The 21,875-nt window shown below is 42.8% G+C and overlaps 1 protein-coding gene across 2 annotated transcripts in view; it reads left to right on the plus strand.

Moving 5' to 3' along the window:
* adcy9b (adenylate cyclase 9b) overlaps nt 1-21,875 on the plus strand; it is a 39,070-nt gene that overhangs the window by 7,103 nt on the left and 10,092 nt on the right. For both annotated transcript variants that reach the window (XM_085784226.1, XM_085784227.1), the window contains exons 2-3: nt 19,281-19,462; nt 21,024-21,134. In XM_085784226.1, the coding sequence (XP_085640352.1) occupies nt 19,281-19,462; nt 21,024-21,134 (293 nt within the window). The remainder of the gene's footprint in view (nt 1-19,280; nt 19,463-21,023; nt 21,135-21,875) is intronic.

Raw genomic sequence — 21,875 nt, forward strand, 5'->3', positions numbered from 1 at the left:
CTTTGATGGTCTAAAGAAACCTGTCAGTAATTTGAGCTGAGCTTTGAGCTCTTTCATGAAATTGCTCAGCCCATTTCTACTTATACTCATTATGCACCGGGTTCTCAGTAACCAGCTGCCTCGAGGTAAGGCATGTTCTCAGATTCACTTTGAAATTGTGAGCATGACCTTTTCCAACTTAACTGTGGAGTGAAGCTGTGCTGGGGCACCTGCGTACAGTATATCCCATCTCGCCCTGCTCTCTCCTCTCTTTTGCCCTGTGGGAGATTTCTAATTAAGCAAGACTGGATAATCTCCTTGGCTAAAGTGATTAATGTTGGTAATTCTCCATCATCATATCTTCCCACACTGGCCTGGTGTTATCCTGACCCCCCACCCCCACCCCCAACACATCAGCCGCTTGCCAGCCAGCTGTTTTTATCTCAGTGAATGATATTGATTGCCTATAATGAGGGTGTCATGGTTGTGTTTATTTATGATGAGGCATCAAGAAAGATTCTCATGTCATGTGGATATCAAAGAAAATCAACCAAGGCCATTACTTTGCCAGCTATAAAACAGGAGATAATTTGTATTCTGGTCCATGGTATTAATTTGTCTCGATTCCTTGTCTACCTTTTAGCCTTCAGAACAATAATTGATTAGCTACATTAGGATTGATTTGAGCACAGAGCAGAACTTAGCTGCAAATAGTCCTGGTGATGAATGTTCTGTGTCCCCACTCCGGTCCTATTACTTCATGCTCTGCAGCAGGTATTAGTTATCGGGAGAGCCATTTGTGCTTTTGGGAGATTCACATTCGCACACACATATTCGCTTTCACACATCCCTGCCCCTGCACTGCGAATGCTTTTCCATAGGGATGCATGTCAGTCTGCAAAGTGTACAGCATTTGCCTGAGGCTCAGTGGAGAATTACTTATAATGGCTGCTATACCTGTGACCTTGACCGCGATAAATGAGGCTGCTTTTGACGTTGCACTTAAAGAAGCAGGGACTGATAAATGCAAACAGGAATCAACTAGAGAGGTAGATGAAGTGCATTTTGCTGTGGTCTGGCTCTCCCATTTAAGACTCAGTTTTGGTCCAGTGGATGGTGATACTAAGCGGGCAGAACTTCAGCAGCTTAGCCTGAAGACCACTACTTTAAGCTTACCATGTAACTAGACCTCTGTGTTGAGCTTTAGTGTGGACCGCAAGCAGATAAAGATAAGCTGTACACATTTAAGTCTCTGGATTTCACACCTTAAACTGCTGTGTGTGTGTGTGTGTGTGTGTGTGTGTGCACGCGCTCCATCCACACACTGCTGCACTTGACAAAAAGGTAAACGCTTTGGCTTTTTCACCTTATTATATACACAGCTGTCTTCTCCCCCTGCCAGCAATCATATACGTAGCATAATTTTTGTCTAGACTCTTGAGTCCAAATCAGTATGCACACACAGCATTCAGCCCTACTGTAGAGAGACGGGGTGGAGGGTGGGGGGTCGATAGTGAAGTGGGATGCTCCAAGTGGAGCGGCTTACTGTGATTTGGGGTTAAGGAGGGGTAGACATACCACTATAGTGTGGTTAGGCTGCTGTGGCAAATGTCGGGATGGTTTATATAAACAGTGGCAAAAGATTGTGGTCCTTATTACTATTACACAGCATACTGCAGTCCCAGGTGGTTGAAGTCTGGGAGGGGGATGTGACTCCTCAAAGGTTGCCATGGGGGACAAGCGGCTGTATTGTATTGCAGTGACCGAGTCCTGCCTGGAACACCTTGGCTCTGCATGGTAGATTACAGCTCTGCCAAGAGAGTAATGGCATAATACATCACACTGCATTGTTCGGCATCACCCAAGATTACGGATCATAGTTCAGCACAGCATGGCATCGCAGCCTGCAGCAACACAATCTCACCATTTTTCATCTTTGGCTTTATCATACTGAACAAGTCTGCAGAGCCGTAGCATCCCTTGTCATGCTCTGCAAACAAGAGGCCATTGTGGCAAGGTTATTGAAGGTCTGCGATGTGGTGATTAGCTGGATATTATAGCTGCAGTCATTGAGGCTATCCGCTGTTACTCAGCAGGGCTGTATACCAGCAATTGTTCTAGGGGGACTGTGTAGAAAAGGTATTGCTTGCTGCTTGGACCCATGCAGCAAGTAATAAAAGATTTGTACTCATGTGGTGTAATGAGTTTCTAGATCAAAAGCAGAAAGCATATTATCCTAAAGAGCTCTGCATAATCTTATCTACATGGCCCAGTGAGCTCCATATTGAACTGATACTCATGGAGAGTTGTGCTCTGAACATCCATGTACCCTGTTGTGCTCCACTTAATCCTGACAAGTGTCAGAGGACCCTGTAGACCTCCCCACCCTCCTATAGGGGACAGCTGTCCTATTGACTCAATGCTGAAGTGTCCTGCCTCTATCTAGTCTGACAGAAATGACCCAGGGCGAGGTGGTTGAGAGAGCCTGATATCAGCGCCACCACTGTCTGTCTGATAAGGAGCCACACATGCGAGGAGCTGACACAGCTGAGCCTGCAGAGCAAACATAGGACATGTGGAATGTGGGGAGTAACATGCTGCACAGCATGTTGTCTAGTACACGCTGTTCACCTTGCTCAGTCACTTGCAGTTTTCATTCAATGCTACTTATCGAGTGTTATGATAACAGAGGCACCAGTGCTGTGCCATAACAAATGTCATTATTGTAACATTGTGATAAAGCAGCGATGAGTTTTTCTTTGATATTGTAGTAAAAATATACTCTTGACAGTTCTGGATTTTTAAAAATGAATAAATGAATGAAACACTTAAAAGTCGCAAATGTTTGTGCAAACCTTCATAGACCATTTTACCTTTCTTTCCTTTTCAGTAGATCCCCGACTATAACTCCAATTGATTAATTATTTAGGTAATTTGTGAAGGAAAAAACAGAAAACCCTTGAGCGAGATTTTTTTTTTTTTTTTTTAATTTTCTCTGGGGTTTTTTTTAAGTGTAAATTCAGTAGTTTGGTAGTCTAGAAATCTAGCTGCCCCCTAGCGGCAGCAAAAATATTTGCTCCGTAGGTGGGTCTAGAAACGAGCCAAAGGAACTTTTTGAGTCTCGAACACCGATTGTGTTCACCAATCACAGCGCTCTATCTGTTTAGAGAGTCGTTGGGCGGGCTTAACGCGATGGCGACGTACATTTTAATTGGCTTGTCAGGCTAACGTCATCCTGCTCTTTGCTCTGATTGGTCGTAGCGCCGCTACCCTATTGGTGCAGAGGCAGTTTGAAAGACAGCCTTCATCCCGCCCCCTGGATTGAGCCGAGGTCTACCGGTCGTTGCCAGACTAGACATTTTAGTGATATAGTCTGGCTTGTCAGGCTATAGTAGTTTGGGTGTTTTGAGGATTGCCTTGACAAACAAGAGATATTAACATTGTCTGAAATATTGAAACAAAAATAATCAGCAGATAACCTGGAAATTAAAATAATCAATTGTTGCAGCTCTAGTTTGAGTTATAATTTTGTTGATAGGGAGTAAAAAATAGTAACCAAGACATATCAGATATCACACTTTTCACTACAGGTGCTGATGTTATACTATGAACTGGGTGTTTATACCATGCGCTTTGACTCCACATTTCAGTTGCTCTGATTAACAGGCCTAGGCTTTATAACCAAGTGTCACCAGAAGACCCTGATTGCCACCCTGAGGGCGTGACCAGATACCCCTGGGGTCACTACATTTAACTGCTGGTTTAATGCAGTAATGCAGCCATGCATTAGTTTATTGTGCAGAGGTGGATGCTGCAATGTTATCTCATTATACCCAAGGCTGCGGCCCCTTCAGAGTCTTTTCTAGTACTCAAATTTACAGTGTTAATAAGGCTCCTGAATGGAGAAGGCACACAAACACAATCACCAGTAGAATTGGATTCCTTACCACAGGGGACAAAACATCAAATTCCCAGAGTCAGCGATACAGTTCAATCATGTCATCTTGATGCACTTTAGCATAATGTCTATAAAAACGTCTTCTGGCTGCTGTCTCTCATTGACTACATGCTGCAGGCCTGGCTGTTACCAAACACCGTAGGGGCTTTCACATACACATGCAAATGTGCTGAGATGATGTGTTTGTGTGACTTCCTGCAAACATAACGTTCCCTCCTGCAGACATGAGATGAAAAGTGACTAGAGAAAGCAGAAAGGAGGAGAGGGCATGCAGGAAAAAGGTTAGAGAGAGAAGATAAAGTTTAATAGATAGTTTAATACGGAGTGAGACAGGAAGATGAATAGGGTTGCTTCTTAGAGATCACCTTGCTCAGGGTTTTTACTCCTACACTCCTACTCCTACTCCTACTCTTCAAGTCTTCAACTGGCTTGGAGTCATAACACCAACCACCAGCACAACACCTGAGAAAGGTTTCAAAACACATACACACTTACTCCAGCTCTACATCAAGAGCCTACTTAGACTAATTAGCTATTGTAAGGAGCTGGGGTCAACTGGAAACTGCCGGCTCTCTTTAGATGGAAGGATTGCTGCTCTTACTGGGCCCAAACTGACTTTTATTAAGCCGAAGCTGTGGCTTTCACATAGCAGTGAAGGCCAAGCGAAGGTCTGTTTTTGTGTGAGCCCGGCAAGAATGAGCAAAACACGTGCAACGATTCTTCGCCGCTGCGGCTCTAAAGGCCACCTACGCATATAAATTGCACACACTGACTCGCAGTCGCAGACATCCGCAAACCTTGAGAAAGTGTAAGAAATGTAAAAGCATCTTTGTGTGTCTCTCTCCGGCGGCTGTTGTATATTTGGTACATTGCGTTTCCCTGTTAGCACAGTGTGAATTGAGCTGTGCATGTGGCTAAGCTAGCCTCTCCTCTCAGTTGTGCTGATGCCCAGGTGATAAATGGCTATCATGAGTCATTGATGCATCCTAAGCCTTTCTCCTTTGTGATCAAGGGTACAGAAAATGCCAGCACTCTTCCTAACAGACACACTCTAGACTTCACTGACACTGATGGATGGAGCTCACTCTTAAGGTGACACTCACAATAACCCTCCCCATCCACCCTCCCACGCACACACTTGCTGACACTTTCACACACACACTTTCTGAGCTTTGCATTCAAGCACACTAAATATAAACACCCACACATGCAGCCGCACCCTGTCCATGTTTGTCGGCTGTAGTGACTCGTTAGTGTGCACAGCAGGAGCGTGTGTGTGTGATAAATGGCTGTGTGAATTATGAATGAGGGAAGATGACAGGGAGCCAGTTCCCCATGAAGCCTGCTACTGCGCTCAGCCTGACTGTACATAGCTTGAGTGTGTAGGTAACCTGAAGTAAAAGTGTGTCCCCAATGATTACTTTTGTGCATATTTTTTGTCTGCTATAAATAGATCATGATGAGGTATTTTATTATTAGCAGGGCAGGCTGTGAAATTCATTATGTATGTATGTAAGGCCAGTTTAGCTCTCTCCTGTTGGAGGATGAGGAAGCATCTAGCTACTGTATGTTGAAATGCTGGTTTACACCCTTCCTGTGTTGTTCTGCTTTTCATACAGTTGACTATAGGAAGACTATTAGGCAATTATTAAGCCCCCTTCCCTCCCTCTTTAATGCCTGCACTCTGATTGCTGCGGCGGCCGCAGGCAGTCTGCTTTGAGATCGTCTGAATGTGTCCCATTTTCAAAAATGCAATATCTCAGGGACAGCTTGAGGGAATTTCTCCAAATTTGGTTCAAATGTTCACTTGACCTCATGGACGAGATGATCAGATTTCCATGGGCAATGGTCAAGGTCCTGTTCCACTTCCTGTGAAGATGATATATCAGGACAGCCGAGGGGGAATTTCATTCTGGCACAAACATCCACTTGGACTCAAGAAAGTTTGGTTGTCAAAGTTCACAAAACACTGACCCCTAACCCTTGTGACCATACCACAAAAATGTACATAATGGTTTTTATTAGGTTCCTTCAAGTCTTACAGATATGACTCATGGATAGACATAGAGTAAACTGCAACTTGACTGGTTGCTTAAGGCCTACAACCACAAGTGAGGCAGTGATTTTAGTCCTCAGCCCTACAACCCTCTGGACACCGTCCTATATAAACCTTTCTGCCCTCCTTTTCTGTGCTGTATAGCTTATATTTGTCCATATAACAATCTTACAAGTCTTTTTTATTTGACATTATTCTGAATGTTGTGAAAATGCTTTAATAAAAACTAAGAGGATGTGACTTTGGCCTCTGGTAACTGGTGAGCAGCGGCAGCGCTGATCATTTAGCTGTTGTTTTGACCCAGTAATAGATGCCAAAGGTAAATTCCCAAAACAGCTACGCACTATGGCTTTTAGGAAACACTGATGAAAAACTCTTGGTACACAGTTTGTGAGTATTTATAGCACCAGTACTGAGTATGTAAGACTGACTCAGAGTACGCTACAGGAATACAGGAAAGCACGTGTCACCCTGTGCATTAGTGTGGCACACTGATGTGTTTTTAGCGGAGGTCTGTTGCACAGAGGAATAAACCATCAGGCTTCTGGCTTCACATGCAACACTAAAAATAAATTCAATTAGGCTCAAATGTTGGATTTAAGCTTTTTGTGGGATTTGGTGACAATAACAAAAAAAACACCATTGGCCTCATCCTACTTGTAGTCCCACTGTGTGGCTGTTTCCTTCCATGAACCTAGTTCCCTACTCCAGGCTCAACTCCCTGCTCTGTCTTCAATGAGACAGCCCCCCCTCCATCCCTCCTGCTGTCACCTGCTCCTCCATCCTCATGCTTTATAACCCCAGGAATCCCCCATGCGGTCACTCCTGAGGGCCGTTTCTGATTTACTGTATATATCTATCCGTGTGTGTGTGTGTGTGTGTGTACCTGATATATTCCCAGTAGAGGTCGTTCCCCATCCTTTTATTACTTTCAGTCTTTCTCTTTCTAACACCCCATCTGTTTTGTGTCCTCTGTCTCATTCTGTCGAGTCAGAGTTCTGCATCCGCTGTTTTTTAAATGACACCTTCAACAACAAACATTACTGCAATGCTTATCTTTACAGGCTGCATATCAGATTGTTTCCTGCCCCTATTTCTGTGCTTGACCATGAAATTTAATGAATCTGTCAATTCCGTTTTTTAAGTAGACACAGGTCAACACATTTTGTTATGTTGCAGCCTTAAAATCATTTTCCGTAAATTCTTTGCAGACTCATTTATTTATCATTACAAAGCAAAACACATGATTTTTTCCCCCTGAATTTAATACAACAAAAGTTGGAAAAAGACACATATTCAAAATTATTCTCTAGCAGAATTGTTTGGCCTCAATTATAAACATCATGTCTGGTGGAAACCGGCACCTCTGATCCTCTATACAATACTATCTCAACGTTGAAGAATGGTGATGGTATTGTGGTGCTTTGTGTTTTTTGCATATACAGAGAGACTGGTCAGGGTGGAGGTAGAGTTGAACAGAGCAAAAATGCAATGAAAACATCTCAGGACTTCAGAATTGGATTAAGATTTGCAGGACAATGGCCCCAAGTGCAAGACAATACAACACAGGAGATGCTTAGTCAACTCTGTGAGGAAGGGTTGGGGATCCACACCCAGATTGCAACCAAGTAATTTAATGCTTTTTCACAAAAAAAATTCCAGGATCTCCAACCCTACCTTTAAGTAACCCAGTCAGAGCCCTGACTCTCTAATATCTAATATCTCTGGGGAGATCTGTAAGTCTCTTTCCACAATCAATACGACAGGGCTGGAGAGGATTTTAAGATAAGAATAGCAGAAAATCCCTAAATCCAAATGTGCAGAGTTTGTCAATAAGAACATACGTAATTGTTGCAAAGGTTCTTCAACTAAGCATTGAGTGAAGAGTCTAAATACCTTTGTCAGTTTAATTTAAAGCAGAAGTAAGCGATATTTTTGTGTTAATATAAGTCTTAAATAGTTATATCTTCCGACAGCAATCACTTACATAGAGTGTTTGGACCGAAACACGGGTCTGTCAGTCACTCTGCTCTGCTCTGAGCCGAGGAGAAAACTTTTCTTGTATCCTACAAGTTTTATCCAATGAGGAGAGAGAACGGCATGAAGGGCTGTGTGTGCAGCCAAGGGATGCGCGTGAATGTGGTGACGTAGGGACGAGGACCAATAGATCCATGACGAGGGCGGGGGCTGCTAACTCCATCGGCTGACAAGAAGTTATGGTGCGTTCAGGGCAACCCGTAACTCGTGTTTTTCCGACCTGTGAAGTCGTACCAGTTTAATCTGGTACAAGTTTACGGGTCGGAAGTTACGAGTGGCCGTTATAGTGACTTTCACAGGTAAAACAGGTCGGAAAAACACGAGTGGGTTGCCTGGAACGCTACAAAGTCGTAAGTCGTGACTTGAAGCTGTAATTTACGGTTTCAAAAGCCTGCCTGGAACGCAGCATTAGCCAAAACGACCGGATCGCTTACTTCTGCTTTAATTTAATCTAAAATTCCCTTTTGACTTTGAAACTAAAGAAACAAATGATTTTGGCAGCAAGACAGCATCATAACAAAATGTGAAAAAACTTTCTGAATGCACTAGACGGCAGAGTAGCCTATGATTCAGAGGTTTCAGTGGTGGGAGCTGAGCTTGTAGTTAGCAACCTCATTTACTCCAGCTGTATCAAGTGTCCTCGGGGAATGGCACAGTGCTCAGCAGAAGATCCAGTACATTTTCATCATCAGCTCCCAGTCAAGATGCCATTACTCAGAACGTTGAGTAAGCAAAGTCTGTGGTATTAGAGCAGAGGGCGAGTTGAGAAAGTGGTGGAGCATGATGAGAGGGAGGGAGAAACTTGTGTCTGTGTTGGCTGCCTGCTTTGATCATTTACCCGGGGCCACAAACTCAGTCGCTGATTAATCAGTAAAGGAGCACTGCTTATACTTTTGGGTCAATAGTGTCTCAGGTGGAGATAATTCAGCATGCGATGATATTGAATTTCAGTTTGAAGAAAGACTGTCATGGAAAAGACGTCTAGTAGTTTTGTTTCAACTCCTGACCTTTGCGTGGGACTTTCCATTTTGAAGATGTGTTGAATAATTACGGCATTAGTCATATAAGATCTTTCAGAACTAAAGGTTAAAGTACTAAAGATTTCTTAATGGCCACATTAAATTGTGTTACTCTTTTAGTACAGAAAGATAACGGCAGAGAAACCCAAGGTCAAGAATAAAAGCAATAAGAATTTAAAAGAAAAAGAAGGAATGTGACATCCTACACAAGGCTACTCATAAAGCATTTCAGAAAAGTGTCCTGCTCTTTGATCAAAAAGAAAAAGCTCATAAAAATCTAATGTTTAATTTCAGAGACTGTGACATCCTCAAGACTCGAAGGGTTTATTCCTATTCTGCCATTTTATTTCTTTATTTCTTAAATCTTCCATTAAAACAAGTTACAGACTGAATGAGGGCAATTCAACATTTCTTTTGAAAAGAGATTGAGCCACATGGGAGATAAAAGTGAAATTATACACCACAGTGACAAAAAAAAGTTTAGAAGTGCAAATTTAAGCGACGTGTACACATTTCTGCCGCATGGGCCAGATGTACTGAATGGCATAAGGAGCCATATGGCCACCATTAAGCTAGAGATGAAAAGAAGGTAGGGGCATTAGTATTCAGAAGAGTGTGTGGAAGAAGCAGGGTTTGACAGAGGAGAGGAAGAGGGTGTAAAAGATTAGATGGAAAATGAGCTTGAGCTTTCAGGATGATGTCAGCTGGGGTAATGCTTCGCAGAGAGGAGTCCCTAAAGCCCGTGTGGTGAGGAGGTAAACGGACACAGGCTTGGACACGAAGGAACAGGAAGGATAGTTGGGTTTTGGATGGAGAGAGTGACAGGAGGAGAGGAAGACAGACAGCAAGAGTGACAAGAGAAAATACAGGCAGGACCGTTGTATAGGGGAGAAAGGTGATGATAATTCTAGGGGCCCAGCGCCCAGTGGGGCCCATAAAAAACCCCAGTAGTCTAATCGTTGTATGACTGATTTATTCTGCATAAGACCCTGACTAATACTCATAGTACACTGTAAAAACTCAACATCTTTCCAAGAATATTTGTCTTATTTCTTGTCAAAATGTCTCATTTCTAGTCAAAACTAACCTCTTTTCCACTTAAAATAAGACTCATTACCTTAAAAATTAACTTGTTTTTAGATAATTTTCATTTAAATTCACAATAAATAGAAAAATCTGCCAGTGAAAGTAAGTTTTTTGTGCTTGTAATAAGAAAAACTTGCTCCACTATCAGATTTTTTCGACTTATTCCAAGTGAAAATATGCTTGAAAGAAGTAAGAAGTGTCTAAAAACAAGCTACTTTTAATATGATGTGTCTTATTTTAAGTATAATGAGATTTGTTTTGACTAGAAATTACATTTTGACTAGAAATAAGACAAATATTCTTGCTAAAATACTTGAGTTTTTGCAGTGTAATGCTGCATTAGCATCAAAACAAAGAAGGCTAAATAAAAAACGATAATACATAGTCTAAGAAAAAAAAAGAAAAAGTTAGGGGGAGGGGCCCACTTTAGTATTCTTTAAGGGGGCCCAGAATTCCTAGCAACGGCCCTGAATACAGGCCACTAAGCAAGGGATGACGGTAGGGGTTTAAAGACTTTAGGGGATGTCGACTGTATCTGTCGTTCTGCTAGGAGACCATGGCAGCCTGAGACGGTCAAGGATGGAGAGATCTGACACACCGAATACAAAATGAGCTCAGAGAGTATGAGACAGACACAGCCAAGCGAGAGTTAAATACTTTGGAGAGATGTCAAGTGTTTCTATTGTCGTTTTTAAGTGAGCCATGGTGGAGCCCGGTTGAAGCCAGGAAAAAACACACTCTCCACATATGGAACTTTTTGTTTTCCTGCCACCTCTGTTTACAGCAGTTGGGGCCAGACAGAGGGGAAGGATATTGACAGATTATGTTGATTGCAACAGGAAGAGAGAGACATCACTATGGCTTGTTGTGCTGGGACAGTGTGTTTTGTGTTTTGTGTGTGAGCGGAGAAGTAATCTGACGTAATTCACAGTTTATAGAGATGTGTTTTTAAAACCAAAACTGAGAGCCAATGTGCTGAGAAAGCCCAGGTGGCATGAAAGACTTCATTTCTGTTTGTGAAATAGGGCTTATGTAACTTGTCACTTATCTGGGGTCTGTCAGTGTTTGCAAAGAACTTCAGTGAATTTGACATGCACATAATAGGCATGGCTAAAGTTAAACCCAGTCTGTTATACCTTGTTTGGCAGATGTCATTCATGTCTTCTCACTTGACTTCTCACAAAATAAAATGACTTAGTTCTATAGCTTTACGCAGCCTTAGCCAGCAGCATACTGCAGAACAGCTAGTGTTACAAATTTACATGATCTTTGTGTCCTTTGTTCTCAACGTACAGGAGAAGTCTGCTGTTGCAGTGAATGCTGACCTTTTAAAACAAAGCAATATACTTGCAAGCAAACAACTTTGTGTTGTCTAATATTGTTCTCGCAACTTCTAAGATTTATTTACTTTTTGGCCCCTTGCTAAGGGTCCTGAACTCTAAGTTGGGAAACCACTGCACTGAATGAACTAATGAGCATTAGGCACAGAACAAACATAATAACATGATGAAGAGGCAGGACCATCTCGGTTGATGCATTTTGATACGGACCTGATAAACTAGGTCTAAGAGTTCTTGTAATAAAGTCCTTAATTGTAAAGTTATTTCTTTATTACAAGAACAGACTTGATTTGAAAAAGTTAGCATTGCAATTTAGTAAATAGTCCTATAAGTAGGTAATAATGTTACTATTAGACAAAATAAAAGTAGTGGGAGATCTAAATACACTAAATACTGTGAGGCACACAGGGCAGGCATCCTTTAAGTAGATCAATAGTAATTTGGGGATGGCTGATATGGATGAACATCATATTAGTTGATGTGTAATTTTGCAGAAGTTTTATGAAATGCAACTGTAAAAAAAATGTATGAGCATGATAACATGATAGGAATATGTTTATTTGTTTGTTTTTTGCCTAGTCCAATAAATATGTTACAAAAGTGAAGGTTCCTCATTATGTTAATGCTAAAATGTTGTGAACCAAATATTTATGTAAAGCACAAAACATTGCGTGACAATACAGAGATTTTCATGGAGTACTTAGATTCAAAAATAGTTTCAAAGAATCTCCTCAGGTTGACAGAGCTGTGTTGTTTGATGGTATACCGGTAGTTATATTTCCCAGCGCTAATCTACCAGCCTACTCCAATTAAACATACCACTTGGCATTGATAAAGCGTGTTGTTGGATGCAGGCCCAGTGCATGTGTAAAAAGAAAAAGAAAAAAATCAGCATTTTGCTCATCGTGCTTGTTTGTGTGTGTAGTAAGTGAAGCAAAGTGTGAAACAGCCTTTTCCATATATTATTCAGAGGACAGAATTTTGTTAGACAGCATGTGAAACAGCGCTTTACTGTTTATCTCTGACAGAGAAGACAGTTTGCCCTAATTTGACATTGTGAATAATTCTGCTCACCTTCTTAGATGACCTTTAATGCCTCAGAAGGAACCTGGGCTCAGCTGCAAAGCGGGAAGGTCAACACTCGCCTTCCCCCGCTCCCACTCCCACTCCCACCCCATCCACACACACACACACACACACACACACACACACACACACACAGGCTCACTCTGCCTCTCTCCTTTACTGTCAGAAACGACAGTGTGAGTGCCGATGTGATTCCTTATGAAAAATGCATATGTGTCTTTCATGCTTTCTGACTGAATGGGTTCACTCACAGACACTGCAAAGATAACATTTTCATTCTACCACCAGTAACCAGCCAACTCGCAGACGTTGGTATCGTTCTATCCATTCTCCTCTGCCTTTTTCCTGTGAGTTTTTTTCTTTTTTCTCTGCTCCAACTGTTACCTAAAATCTCTGCAAGCTGTACATCTCTCCCTCCTCTCCCCCTGCGAACCATGCTGCAGTAATAAAGTCCTCCTAAACAGCCTGTCATGCTGGATAGGTTCCCTCCCGTCCCTCCTGCCCTCTTCCACCCCCAACGGGGACAGGATGTACAGTGTATATCCCAGTACAGAGACGCAGTAGGGCATAGGAAGGGGGGAGGGGGGGGGGGTGGGGGCCGGTTGGCAGTGCCAACTGGCATGGAGAGCTGCCCAGCCTACCAGTGCTACTTTTCTGCACCACCTGCTCCACTGCCCTCCTGCTCCAATACCTGGCCCTGGAAGGCAAACCTGTCAGTGTGGTTAGATCAGGCGCGTGATATGTTTGTGTTTGTTTGTTTTTTTCGCGTCTGTTTGTATGCTGATCCAAGCATATCTTCCAACACTCCTTTGCTCTCCGTTGCCGTCTGTGTTCCCCCTCCCTGGGACGGCGGTGTTGGCTGTTCAGTTCAGCCCCACTTGGGTTGCAAATGGAAACAGAAACAGGAAGGTAGTTTTTGTGTTTTGTGTAGCATCCAGACCTTCTGTTTACCTGCTCATTTTGCTCAGGGCCGATGGAGAGTTTCTTTTAGAGCAGTGGTTCCCAACCTTTTTCTTAAGGGACCCATATTTTTTACCATTGAAAACTTTGGTGACCCGCCCCCCCCCCCCTTTGACCTCACAGTGAAGTCAGATCTGGGGTTATATCCATGCAACATAACTTAAGTGTTTGGGGTGATGAGTGAGATGCTGGTTTTGGTAACTTGTAAAGAAGCATGCTGAACATACTGTAGCATGCTAGCCAGTAGGCCTATTTGATTAAACAAGTCGATGTATCAGCCAATGCTAAATTGAAATATTGTGTTTGTATTTTTTATTAATTCAATCACTCAGCTCATACTCGCTACAGATGATGACATTCCCTGCATCACTTTATAGGAAGATCAGCAGTTTTATTCTTTTTTTTTGCTGCTAGCTTAGCTTTTTGATCAATTATAAATGTATTAACTTCTGTAACCAAAAATACTATTATCAGTAGCATTTGTTGTGACTGATATTGCCCTGCTGTATATTATGTATTTAATGTTTTAAAACTGTTGATATTCAGTCATCTATTGATATAGGCCTATAATTTATTTGTTTATCTATTTAAAGCAGATATCAGTGGAATGTTTTTGTTAATATAAGTCCTAAATAGTCCTATTTTCCGTCAGCAATCACTTACATGAAGTATTTCAGCCTAAACACGAGTCTCTCCGTCACTCTGCTCTGCTGTAACCCGAGGAGAAAATTTTCCTTGTGGGATACAAGTGTTATCCAATGAGGAGAGAGAACGGCATGAAGGGCTGTGTGTGCAGCCAAGGGATGCGCGTGAATGTGGTGACGTAGCACGAGGACCAATTGATGCCTGACAAGGGCGGGGGCTGCTAACTCATGGTGCGTTCAAGGAAACTCGTACTTTGTGTTTTTCCTTCCTGTGAAGTCATACCAGTTCGATCTGGTACGAGTTCACGGGTCGGAAGTTACGAGTGGCCGTTATAGGGAACTTTCACAGACAACAGGACGGTAAAAACACGAGCTACGGGTTACCTGGAACGCTACCAAGTCGTAGTTGTGACTTGAAGCTGTAACTTACGGTTTCAAAAGCCTGCCTTGAACACAGCATTAGCCGAAACGGCCGTGCCACTGATATCTGCTTTAAATACATGAATAAATGTTTAATGTGGCCCTTGAATTTAGTTGATTTTGTCACATATATGAATTAAATGCTTAGCCTACTCATTTATTTAACATTTTAATTACATTAAAATTATTAAACCCCTTAAAATCAAGAGGGCTTCGCGACCCCCCCTGGATCTTTGGCGCCCCCCAGGTTGGGAACCACTGTTTTAGAGCATCTAAAAATGATCACTGCAGCCATGACGTGAGTTGATGATGTGAGTTGCATCCACATGTTTCAGTCACATAAAGAGGAGTTTTAGGGACCAGGCCATTGTCCCAGAGGAGCGTGGCCGTGCTATGAGGAGGCGTGAGGAAGGGAGCGGAGCAGAGTTGGTATTATTTGTTTGTTAAAGTGCTTTTCTCATGTCGCTCTCCTCTGTCCTGAACAAAAGGGGCTTGAAGAGGGAGATAATGTGACTGGGCTCTCATGGGGAAAGGTTATCTACTGTTGCCTGTCAGCTGATAGCACAGGACAGTACACTCGAAGTCCCACAACGCCCAGAGGCTGCCACTAATGATGCTCGTCATTTACCCAGGGTCATCAGAGATGGAAAGAGGCCGGCACACGCATGTACCTGCATCACAGATCGTCAGACAGATGTGCACAGACTGGCAGATGGATAGTCTCTCTCTCTCTTTCTCTTTCTCTCTCACACACACATACAAACACACACACACACACACAGCTGGAAAGAAACAAGAGACATCAATTGGAACACGCAGCATGAAGCTCCCTGACCTTTTCCCTGCTGCGAGGCCTTTAGAGCACAGCTGTATTCTGATGATGTTGGACCCTGTTGAAGTGGGCAGTGGAGCCAGCTGCTGGTCAAAGCAGTTAATCAGAGCCACAATTTACTGCCCGACAACACCGCAATTCCAGCTGCCATGAGGTCGGATCGTAAAAGACGAGAGATTGGCCCAGAACGGCCAGGCAGGAACAGGCACACAAACATCTGCAGACACTTGAACCAATGTAACCCCTCATCTAAACAAACACACACACATACTGTACACACACACAATTTTCCAAGCCCCCCTGCAGTCGATTTATCCTCCACTTCTCTGGCTGTCAGGACTCAGCGGCGTGAGGTGATTCCTCGAAACAAGCTGTCTTACAACATATGATTGATCTAAAATACATCCACATTAACCCGTGGAAAGAATGGCAATGGATTTCTGCCCATAATCTTGACCTATGCTTCTCTTTCCTAGTATGACATACTGAAATGTCTGAAGTCAAGACGGAAACACAGTTATTTGGATTTAAGTCGAAGCCTAACAGGAAGTGATGGACAGGGCAGGCCACAGCTGATCTCCTGTCACCTCCCTCAGCTGTCAGCTTGTTATTGTCTCCTTTTACTTTCGGCCCTCTCTTCTCTCATCGTGTTGCCCTCTTGTCTAGCCTTGTATTCGTGTCCAGCATCTTGTTTTTAATTGACTGTTATGTCTATTTTTTATATTGAGTTATTATTCTTTCGTCCATTTTCAAATATTTTCTGCTCCGTCTTTCATGCTTTCTCTCCAGTAATGTGCCGAAACGCACATTATCTAGCTTGAAACACTTCATTATCTTTAATAAGCGGTTACAATATTGAGGAATGGAGGCTGAATGGTTCAGTGATTTCTGTTTAGGTGGATTTGGCTTGGACTGCAGTTTTATTACCGCTCAGCAGTCACCAGTGCTTTTTACAGCATGGTATTGGATTTTGCATTTATCATGCCTTGAAATATATTAATAAACACTGAATTATGACTCACACACGTTCGTAGTTTTGTGAAACAATGTTTGTCTGACTCAAATGCTCTCAATCTGGCGTGTAGAAATCTCAGAGAAGAAAACAGTCGGACCTATGCAAATGTCTGCCCACAGTCAGACATCTTTCTGCTGCCTTGCCTGCATTATTTAAAGATATCTGTACCTGTGGTGTTTTTTTGGCCAAGTTGAAGGGGAAGACAGACACAGAGAAAAGAAACAGAGAGGGAGGAGGAAAGTAACCTTGATGACCCATGAGCAGAAACAGAAATCAGTGTGTATCATGGTGGGAGGCAGGGAAAGATTTCATTAGCCAACTAATGAAATCAGTCAACGCTGTGTGTGCGTGCGTGTGTGTGCGTGCGTGTGCGTGTGTGTGTGTGCTTTGTGCATGTTTGTGTCTTTGGCTCCATCTCTGACAGACAGACAGTCACACTCACATCTTGTCATTCTCAGTCAAAAGCTCCCCTCAGTGTCCCTGCTGCCTCTTTTCTTGTCTGCTGTGCCATTCTGCATCACTGGTGCAGGGAATTAGTTCTTTGTTACTGCTGTTTACTGCCTTCATTTCCCATCCCTTCATCATCCTTCATCCACCTGGCTATCGATCCAGCTACAGCGAGGTTGTCCATCTACACCTCCGCTTGCTGTGTGTGTTATGTGTTTGACTGGGTGTGTGTGTAGGTGGTTGGAGGGGGTGTTTTCAGCAAGAATCTCATAATTGCTCTTGTATGTACACATCTGCCTCTTTTTTTCTCTCTCTTTCTCTTCAGATGCTTATATCAGTATTTGTCCATTAAGTTCTGTTTGTGAAGGTGTGTCATTGCAAAAGCTACAGTGTACCCCTGTGTCATACGTGAGTGTGTGTGTGTGTGTGTGTCTATCTGTCAGAGAGCGCAGCCCCAGGGTGACTCAGCAGAGGCAAGGCAGTGGCAGGCCTGTCTGAAGTACTTAGGGCAGACAATGCTCAGAGCCCGAGGCTGCAACTTCACTGACAGTTGAATTATATGGCTAAGCACACGGTCACAGGCACTTACCTGTGCTAGTGACAAACACACAAACACACACACACACACATGGATACTTGTTACTGTCGTTGTGACTTGTCACAATAAAATCCTGCAGACAAAGGCTGAGGTTCAGTCCTGCACTTTTTCTACGTAGTCTCACTGAAGTGGACTGAAAAGCCATGTTTTATAGTGACTGAAAGTGTATCAGCTGCCTTTCTATCTATTCGTCTACGTATTTATCCGAGCAATAACGTTGGCACCAAATAACAAAACAGGAAGTGAGCCATATGCCTGTGATTAAAATTGCTCAGTGGGAGCATCCTGGTGACCCAGTTGTCTAAGTTTGGGAAGGAAGAAGGAAGAAATGTTACTGGGAGTGATAATATCACAGTCTTATGCATTTTAAGATACCCTTTTTCTCAGTTCAATGCTTTTTGTCCGTCAGCATCAAATGTTCATCTCCAGATTGTCATGTTTTGTTTTTGATTTGGTAAAATCTGTCACTTCAGAAAGCCGAAGCCTGCAACACACCTGCACAAACACACACACGCACACACACACACACACACACACACACCTTGTAGGCACGATGGAAATGATAACATGTTGATAGACGAGGGAGGTAGCAGGTGTTCAAATATTTGGTCCGGGCCTGTTTCGACTAAAAGCTAAAAGTGTCTCATGGTCGTTGTGTAATCACGGAGACAACAACACAAAGATAATCATGTGCTGTGTAATTCATACATAACAGAGCAATTATCTCATTACGGAGAAGGATCTATGTGAGTTAAAGCAGATATCAGTGGAATGTTTTTGTTAATATAAGTCCTAAATAGTCCTATTTTCCGTCAGCAATCACTTACATGAAGTATTTCAGCCTAAACACGAGTCTCTCCGTCACTCTGCTCTGCTGTAACCCGAGGAGAAAATTTTCCTTGTGGGATACAAGTGTTATCCAATGAGGGGAGAGAACGGCATGAAGGGCTGTGTGTGCAGCCAAGGGATGCGCGTGAATGTGGTGACGTAGCACGAGGACCAATTGATGCCTGACAAGGGCGGGGGCTGCTAACTCATGGTGCGTTCAAGGAAACTCGTACTTTGTGTTTTTCCTTCCTGTGAAGTCATACCAGTTCGATCTGGTACGAGTTCACGGGTCGGAAGTTACGAGTGGCCGTTATAGGGAACTTTCACAGACAACAGGACGGTAAAAACACGAGCTACGGGTTACCTGGAACGCTACCAAGTCGTAGTTGTGACTTGAAGCTGTAACTTACGGTTTCAAAAGCCTGCCTTGAACACAGCATTAGCCGAAACGGCCGTGCCGATGATATCTGCTTTAAGCATTTCTACACATTGATTAGAGGTGTGACAATGTGTTAACTGTTCATGTCTTGGTGTTAGTCACTGTAGCATGCCCCTATTTCTCTCTAGCTCATCACTCTGACTTGCACCACACGTCCTGTTTGAACACTGTATGTTTGGATACATACAGTCTATTGATATATTTATATGGAAACAAGAATGACTAATGTATAACCTTGGTTTTTCCAAGTAGGAGCGATTGATATTCATTGCTTCTCTTACTCTCTCTTTCTCGATTCCAGTTCTCTTGTCAGTGCTTGCTTATATAATTCACCAAGGGAATTCACTCTGCTGGGTACTGAGGCTCTGCTGAATCCCAAAACAACTCCACAACCGCCAACCAACCACACAGGGATGACTAAACCCTACTCGAACCTGTTCTAATTACATCCTCTCTCTGTCTCTGTCTCTGTCTCTGTCTCTGTCTCTGTCTCTGTCTCTGTCTCTGTCTCTGTCTCTGTCTCTGTCTCTGTCCAGGCCTGAAGACCTATCTGATCTCTGGCAGAAAGGTGGAGCCTCACTCTCACTGTAGCTGCGTCCAGTCGGGGTCGGACCGGACCGGACCGGAGCAAGCAGATCCTCGGTCTCCCACGGCGGCCAGAGTGCACACACCCGATGGAGCCCCTACGGCCTGCAACACGGGTCCTGACAGAGCAATGGTGAGTGCACACCGTTCGAAACTAAATGAAATATCAGACATGTAGGCTAGGATGAGGAAGTAAGTTTTTTTTTTTTCTACACTTTTTTTTTTACATCTACACTGCCTGAGGAAGAACGGCGGGCTGCATGTTCTGTTGTGGCCTCTTTGATGTTCATCTTTTTGCGGTTTGTGTTTTTGTTTATGTGGGTGTTTCAGAAACAGTTTCAGAAGCTGTAATAAATGTTCTCCTTTTTTTCCCCAATGCAAGAACTTCTCTTTGTCCTATGTGAAGGATGTGAAAGAGACGAAGAAGACTTGCATCCATATCCACAGGATTTTTCTATACGTTTCATGTAAATGCATGATTTAACCTCGTGAACCCTACTTACATCGTTAGGACATCTTTGTTGATTTCCATCTTTACTTCCTGTGCACGCATACATTTGTGTAGTCGGCTAGTCGCCTAGTCCTCATTAAATCCTTATTAATAAGGAACAAAGAGGACAAAACAGTGAGATCTTATTAATTAGGCATTAGAAAGTGCCTTTCTTCCCAGCAGGCCATCTACATAATAACTGACCCTTAGTGCTCATCAGCTCAGATCATGTCCGTCCATTATGTCCTCCTTAGCTCTGCCTTCAAGGGAAATTTCTCATTTTCTTTTAAATTGTACCACTAGGTCACATACGCACCAAAACTGTGCAACACATTATTCTCTTATAATTGCCCTGAAAACCTGCACCATTGTGCCCTATATTCACCCTAATTAATCCTCCTTTCTCTGCACATGATCCCCACGAAGATCCTTCTGCCAGGCCAGGTGGAAGTCAGCGGGGGAAGGGGTAGTGGCTGCTTCAAAAGGAGTAGGAAGAGGATAAAGGATGATGTGCAGGTGGATCTGTAGGGGGGGAGTCAAACTGAGTAGAGAGACTGGATCTCATTGAGGCATCTTCAAAAAAAAAAAGAAGACAAATGACATTTGACTGTGTTTGAAATTATATATCTTGTGTGTGTGCGTGCGTGCGTGCGTGCGTGCGTGTGTGCGCGTGTATTTGTTTCTCAGTACTTCACAGCATGATGCACACCATTGTCATGGTCAATTATAGCACAGTATGTCACACTGATCTCATTCTCATATACGTACACTCACACTTTGCTTTGTGTTTGAAGAGGATGAGTGGGTTGAATATAAGGACCTTGATCTCGTCTGGACCACCTCTACGCCTCTCGTTTACTCGCAATCTCCCTTTTGGTTTCTCTTTGGCTGCTGCTGCTGCTCTTGTTAACGTTGCCCTCACTAAAATGTATTAAGCTGCTCAAATTCTGTGAGATCAATAGAAGACCTGTCATTGTGCATTTAAATGCCAGCCTTTGTGTTTTCGCTGCTGCAGCAACTGTTGAGATCACAGCTGATGCATTTGTTCCCTCGTCTCTCTTTGTCGTGCCCTGAGACTCTTGGATGCCGGTCGCTGCCATCTTTTTATGTTGTACTCGGCTCATATGCCTTCTTTGATATGTATCTCTCAATTAATTTATTCTCATTCTTCCGACACCCCCCCCCCCCCCCCCCCCCCATGCAGTCTCCCTGTCTGTCCTGCGGTGTGGTCCTGATACCAGGGGAGGATCAGGCAACAGAGGAAGCAGCGGTGCTCAATGGATGCCATGACGACCACAAGACCAACAGCAGCAAGGTTAGTTGATTGTTGTTAACTGAAGCAAACACACAAGACTGCATGCTGTCTGTCTAAAATGTTCAATGACTCACTTTTTAGTTCGGTGCATGGTGCCTGTCCGGTATTGTGTATTTTTTGTTTTTCCATTAAAATACTGGGGCATCATGACATGAACTACTCCGATTACACTTAGTCAGGCCCACCAACAAAAAGAAGGACTCAAAACTAGTTCAAAGAAATAGAACTCCATGAGTCCCAGTTTAAGAGCGCCACAGAGACATGCTTTTAAATTGATGTGGCTTACAGCTCACTCTCAAGCTTTATCTTTCATATTTACACTCCCTATAATATTTCTTTATTTTTTTTCAACTCTCTTTATTGATTTTTCTCATTTTGAACATAGAACACATCAGACACAACAGACATCTTACACATTTACACGTACACGTTTACATAAAAAAGGTCATTAAATTGTATTAACTTATGTATCTCAAAATGAAAAATAGACAGATGAAGGGGATTAATTTAAAAATAAAAAAAGGAAATAAAAAAGATTATATGTACCCAAATGTATACATTCTTCAAAAGTAAAAAAAAAAAAAAGGGGGAGACAAAAACTAAACAGAGACAGGGAAAAACAAATATTTGTATATATTTAAAAAATAGAATAAAATAAAATAAAATAAAATAAAATACAAAGTCTTTCCTTCTAGAAGAGCATTTCTATAGCTTGCCCTCACACTATGTTGTGGTTAAAAT

The sequence above is a fragment of the Trachurus japonicus genome, chromosome 8, assembly GCF_045865225.1.
Source record: "Trachurus japonicus isolate A0001 chromosome 8, Traja_1.0".
NCBI classification, from domain to species: Eukaryota; Metazoa; Chordata; class Actinopteri; order Carangiformes; family Carangidae; genus Trachurus; species Trachurus japonicus.